Below are 6000 nucleotides of genomic sequence, written 5' to 3' on the forward strand. Positions count from 1 at the left end.
TTGCCTCTGCCTCACGCCCTCACGGGGCTCACCCTTCCTCCTCCCACCTGCCCTCTCGGGGGGTCCTCCCTTGCTTGAGCTCCTTTGGCTAATTACTCACAGGCATGCCGGTTAAAAATTCTTTTCCCCGCCCATTTATGATTCATTCGAATCCCCCTCTTTTCTTTTGACGATTTAGGCAGGTGATCCGGGCCACCTTCAAAGACACAGAGAGGGGCGCCCTCCTGACGACCCACTACATGGCGGAGGCTGAGGCCGTGTGTGACCGCGTGGCCATCATGGTGTCCGGAAGGCTGAGGTGGGTGCCCGTCCCCACCCACACTACCCGCCCCCCCAACAGGTGCATGGCTGGAGGAGTTTGTCCGTGCACAGCATGGCTCTAGATACTGCCTCTGGGTCTAAGAGTGACGCCCTGGAGACAACCCTAGCAGTAAATCAAGAGTCTCAAACATTGTGTGCCCAGTCTCTTTCCCCTTTCTGTGACGACCTCAACCTCCTCTGACCTCCAGATGTATCGGTTCCATCCAACACCTGAAGAGTAAATTTGGTAAGAATTATCTGCTGGAGATGAAGGTGAAGACCCCCGAGCAGAGGGAAAGCCTCCATCGTGAAATTCTGAGGGTTTTCCCCCAGGCTGCCCGGCAGGAAAGGTAAAGTTGGTTGCTGCGTTTGATCTGATACCAAATGTCAGCTTTTCCTTGCTGGTTTCATTCACTTGTTGTCATTAGAGTCCACACTTAGCCCAAAAGGGAACCTAAAAGAAAGTATCTGTTGGACCCTGCAGAAACTAAATTAGAGAAGAGGAGAGCTGATGGAAAATTGGAGGTAGCATGTGTTGCTGTCTTACTAGCTGCAAGATACCGTTCTGGTCTCGTGCTGTCGTATTTAATCTGCACTGAAATTTTCGTAGGTAGACACTGTTTTTCCAGTGAAAAATGAGATGATTTCAAAAAAGCATTGTGAGCGCCTGGCCACTACAAGGACCTTAAGAAATGGAATTGATTGTTATCTTTAAGGAAAGGAAACTGAGAAGTTAGGTCACGCGACAGAGCTAACGAGTGGCATAGGTAGAATTGAAAGCTAATTATTTTCTTTCAAATCTATTAACACTTCCAATTTTATACACAGTCTGATCATGGAACAGTTCTCAGGAAAATCATACAGTAAAAATCAAAGATTAACTTTAGAGTCATTTTTAACACCTAGAATTTACTGCAGAAGACAGATGATTTAGGAGCTGGGGGGAAAACAGATAGAAAAGAATAATAAGAAGTCATAATGACACGGTGGGAAAATATATTTCTACACTGGAGTATAAATGTCAAAGAAAACGCTGTATCTCAATGGGCAGCCCACGACTGAATAGAAATAGGTCATAAAGGCACAGGGAATGAGCAGAATAGATGAGAATGATCGCACCATAAATAGAGGAAATGGTATCTTATGAAATGAAATTTAAATCTTCCTGATTTTCAAATGATAAAAAGACAAACGTTAATCTGGGAAACAAATTATTTAAAAAAAAAAAAACTGTCCCTGAACATTATTTGGTGCTGAATTCCTGGCGATTTCCAGTCTCCTCATCAGAGACTCAATGAAACCTAAATTAGAAGAGTAGTTTGGCAATGAATCATGGAACACTACATCAAAAACTAATGATGTAATGTATGGTGATTAACATAATAAAAAGAAAGGGGAAAAAAGAAAAGTAGTTTGGGTAGCCTGGGGCAAGTTGGAGAGGTAAGAGTTCTCTAGAGAAAAGACCTAGACCCCCACCTGAGTTGAGTGACTTCAAGAAATTATGTGGCATCAGTCCCTGGTGGAAGATGAAGCTCGAGAAGCAAGTGTTTAGCTGAAAAGATAAGGTGGCAGGCAACTTTGGCAAATGTCCACGTTTCATCTGCCCCGCACCTGCTCCTCTCCATGCGGAGCCTCTCCCCTCACCGGGTTCTCCTTGTGAACAACCTCACCCTAGGCATTTCGCCTGCCCCACACTGACTCTTACTTATCAGGATAACGACCAGAGACAGGGTCGCAGCCAGCTTGCACCTGCACAGGTGGTATCAGCCTCAGCCCCGCCTCTCTCCCCGCAGGTACTCTTCTGTGATGGTGTATAAACTGCCAGTGGAAAATGTGCGACCTTTAGCACAAGCTTTCTGCACATTAGAGAAGGGTAAGAGCCATAAACTCAGAAATGAGATCCCAGGAAGCAGCTAATTCCAGATCATAGACTAATCCATCGGCCTGACAAAAACAGAATGTGAGCTAAGGTGTTAATTTTAAAGATTTTATTTATTTATTTATTTTAAGAGAAAGAGAGCACGAGTGGGCCGGGGGGGGAGAGAGAATCTCAAGCAGACTCCCTGCTGAGCATGGAGCCCAACACGGGGCTCGATCCCACGACCCTGAGATCCTGACCTGAGCCGAAATCAAGAGTCAGACACTTAACTGACTGTGCCACCCAGGCGCCTCTAAGGTGTTAGTTTTTAAAGTTAAAAATCTCCAGTTGAATTTTAGGGCACAAAAAAAATCAAAGAAGTGGAGGCATTCTGTGTGTGTTGGGGTGTTGGGGGGCAGGGGATTAATGGGAGTGACTTTACTTTTGCTTTGCGGTGTTTTTCCATGTGTTTTTTTTTGTGTGTGTGTGTATATATATATGGAAAACCTAAATCAAAATTCAGTTGTGTATGCATTCAAGGAGGACACTTTCTTTGGGGACATTGATGCATGATGCATGTTTACAGTTTAATTTCATATGGACTTGCATGTTACTTACGGCCTTAGGCTGTGTATTAAGAAACTGGCCTCCTGTCTGGTTATTAAAACAATCTTCCTGTGTCTGTTGCACTTCACAGCTAGCCACACTGCATCTGTCACCACCACCCCATGTTTGTCTTGCCACCTGAGCTCATTAACCCTGCCTCTGAATTGTGCTAGCCAGAACTCCCTCCCTATATTCTCTTTTTCATTGTCACGGCTCAGTGATCTTTTTGCTTGCTTGTCACCTTCCCTAGGGAAGAGATTCAAGTCTCCTGGTTCTAGAAGACTCTTTGTACTCCTGCTGATAGCATTCATGGCCACAGGGACACCCCCTTTCCATTCTCTGCGCCGAGCACCCCAACTTTCTGGACACGTGATCATGCAAACACTCCCAGATTGGCACCGTGGCCAGTACTGGCCTGGTACTGTTGGTGACATTTCCAGGCTGCTGCCTCCTATCAGAGCTCTGACTACCCTTCCCATCTATTCTGGTCAAGGAGAAAGGTTTTCAACTCACTTAGCAGCAAGCGGTCATGGTAGAAAGAGGGTCACAAGGGATACCTGCTCCCAGGAAACCGCAGACATCTTTCTCCATAATCTTCTGAGGCTTCCCTTTGCAAAACATGTCTTCCTTCCACCTCTTCCTATGCTGAATGTGCAAAAGCACTAGTTCACATGTACCGGGAAGGAAACCTTTGCAGCACTGTTTCCTGCTTAAATAGAAATCTCCAACACTGTGCTAAATGAACATAGCATGCATACTTTTCTCCCCAAACCCAAGTGAATGCATGGGTGTATTTTTAACTGCATGCCATACTTAAATCAGGAACATTTTTATCTAAACTTTTTTATTTAAGATTTTTTAAAAATTGTTATTTGTATGGTATGCTGACTTCTGAGACCATGTGGGTATAAAAATAGATGAACTCCTAACGTCCGTCCGTCCTTCTGCAGTTAAACAGAGCTTCCACCTGGAGGAGTACAGCCTCTCCCAGTCCACCCTGGAGCAGGTGGGTCAGTGTGCGTGACTCAGTTCATCCATGCACTATAAATGTACAGTGTGAGCAGATGCTTTGCACTCACTTGGAGCTACGGAGGCAGCGTGACATCTCTCCCTCTTTATTTCTTGTCCGTCTCAGGTTTTCCTGGAGCTCTCCAAGGAACAGGAGCTGGATGACTTTGATGAAGAACTTGATCCTTCAGTGAAGAGGAAACTCCTCCCACAGGAAGACCCTTAAAGCCCCAAATACCCTATGTTTCTGTTCAAGCATGTGGTTGTTTTTTAAGACTTTTTTTTTGTAGCATCAATGTCATATTTTTAGAAACTGTATTATAAACACTGACATGGTTCTTCCTGTGGTGGAGAGGAGGAGGGAGCAATGCCTGGGCAGTTCCGGCTACCGTGTGGACAGAGGCCTGTGGCTGAGCCCGCCCCCCAGTCACTGCCTCTGTGTCTCTGCAGGTCACCCTGATTCCACTTTTCTGTACAATACTGAATAAATAAATTTACTTTTATGAGGTCGTTTCATTTTTTTTTTAGTATCGTAAGCACATTTTGTTTAATTTTTTATCAAAACCTTAAAAAATACTTTTTTCTAACCTGAGCTGGGAAGTCTGTACATTTATTCTTCTACAAGTTTGATACTTTGTGAAGCTGGTATTTTAATAAGAACTTTAAGTGATCATGTCAAAAGCATCATACTTTTTAAAATAGATTTTCATGTATATTCTTATGGCTTAAAAATATTAAACCATCATTGGCCATAATATCTGATATCAATATATTTGAAAACGTATCTGCTGGTAACACTTATCAATATTATAGACATAGTCTGATACTTGCTATTAGGAATTTATTGTACTTTTTGAATTTCTGTGAATCAGTGAAGTCCCACTTTCATTGTATTTTAAAATCGAGGCTTTAGAGTTACCTGTTTTTGTAACTGACCTTTTGTGGATATTTGCCACTTGGTCTAAGAATATTGATCCATGTAGTAAGAAGTCAAATGACCAAGTTGGTGGGAAATAAAAATCTTATATGTGCAGTTTTGAAATACATTTTCTATTTCAAGTATTTTCACGTGTCTTTTTCTCGACTAAGTGGCCTCCCTATTTACAAATTCGTTGAAATCAAATTGAAAAAAGTTCTGATATAAGAGCTAGTTTACTGCTTTCATCAACATGTTACCAAATTGTAAAGAAAGAAAAAACACCACACCATGATTAAGGAAGTTAAAGGTGGTGGCAAACAGAGACATTTCCTAGAACAGTGTTGGGTTTTTGGTTTTGTTTTTGTTTTTTAAATACCGGCTGTGATTACCTTGCATAAAATGTAGTTAAACAAGATTTTCTGAGTTATGAAGATGATTCTCTGAGCAGATTTCCCCTCCAGTTCTGACTTTGCATGTCTTTTCTTCCCTTTGGAATCCCTGATCCTCTCAGACTCAGATAATTTTGAACAGCTCGGAAAATTCTGTTCTGGAGAGCACACCTCCCACGCTCTCTTCCCAAGGTCCATTTGCTCATCTTGTGCTGGTGCGTGGTATGTGCCGGCAGGCTGGTTTGTGCAAACGCACCCTGATCGCCCCTTTAATCACTATCTCGAGAAGGTAGGGATCCTGTCCTCCCTCTGTATTCCTATCAAGCAGAATATGCCAAAGAACATGCTGTTCAGGGTTCAAGGTCAGGGCTCTAGGGGTGGCCAACCTGGAGGGGCTCCTTTGTAACGAAGAATATCCAGATGGCAGGTTTTGCTCTCCTGGGAACTCTGCTCGTGCAAGAAGGGGAGAAGCTACAAGTGAGTAGTTGCGAAGCTAGTTACTATGCTATCACTGCAGATGGGTCCCCACAGCGGACGCTTTGTCCCAGTCGCCACTCCTGGACACCCAGTGCATAAGGTCCCCCCAATAAACCTACATCTCCATCGCCGTCTTGGGTCATCTCTTCAGTCTTTCTGGGCCATCACCCACCCTCGGCTTAGAGTCTGCGTGGTTGGGGGACACAGCTAAGGACAAAAACATGAGCAAAACTCAGTTCCTGCCTTCAGCGACTGATACAGTGGTTTAGAGGTTGACCTAAATTCAGTCTGGGGTCTACCATTTACTACTTGTGCACACCTAGTTTACTGTCTTCAGCATGGAGGTACTAGTACCCACCTCGGAGGGTTACCGTGACCACCCAAAGCGACAAACACGGTAACAGCGTCAGCTGCTGTTACACTGTTAACCAGCGTCCAGTGAC

At 44.0% G+C, this 6000-nt stretch overlaps 1 protein-coding gene across 2 annotated transcripts in view; it reads left to right on the forward strand.

Annotated features, from left to right (window-relative positions):
* The window catches only part of LOC114216115 (ABC-type organic anion transporter ABCA8-like), a 57759-nt gene extending 53761 nt beyond the window's left edge, over nt 1–3998 (forward strand). For both annotated transcript variants that reach the window (XM_088027259.1, XM_088027260.1), the window contains exons 34-38: nt 179–298; nt 510–650; nt 2094–2173; nt 3715–3770; nt 3900–3998. In XM_088027259.1, the coding sequence (XP_087883385.1) occupies nt 179–298; nt 510–650; nt 2094–2173; nt 3715–3770; nt 3900–3998 (496 nt within the window). The remainder of the gene's footprint in view (nt 1–178; nt 299–509; nt 651–2093; nt 2174–3714; nt 3771–3899) is intronic.
* Nucleotides 3999–6000: the final 2002 nt, after the last annotated feature.

Source organism: Eumetopias jubatus, unplaced genomic scaffold (genome assembly GCF_037043125.1).
Source record: "Eumetopias jubatus isolate StellerSeaLion01/CBP00866 unplaced genomic scaffold, mEumJub1_p1.0 scaffold_10, whole genome shotgun sequence".
Classification (NCBI taxonomy): domain Eukaryota; kingdom Metazoa; phylum Chordata; class Mammalia; order Carnivora; family Otariidae; genus Eumetopias; species Eumetopias jubatus.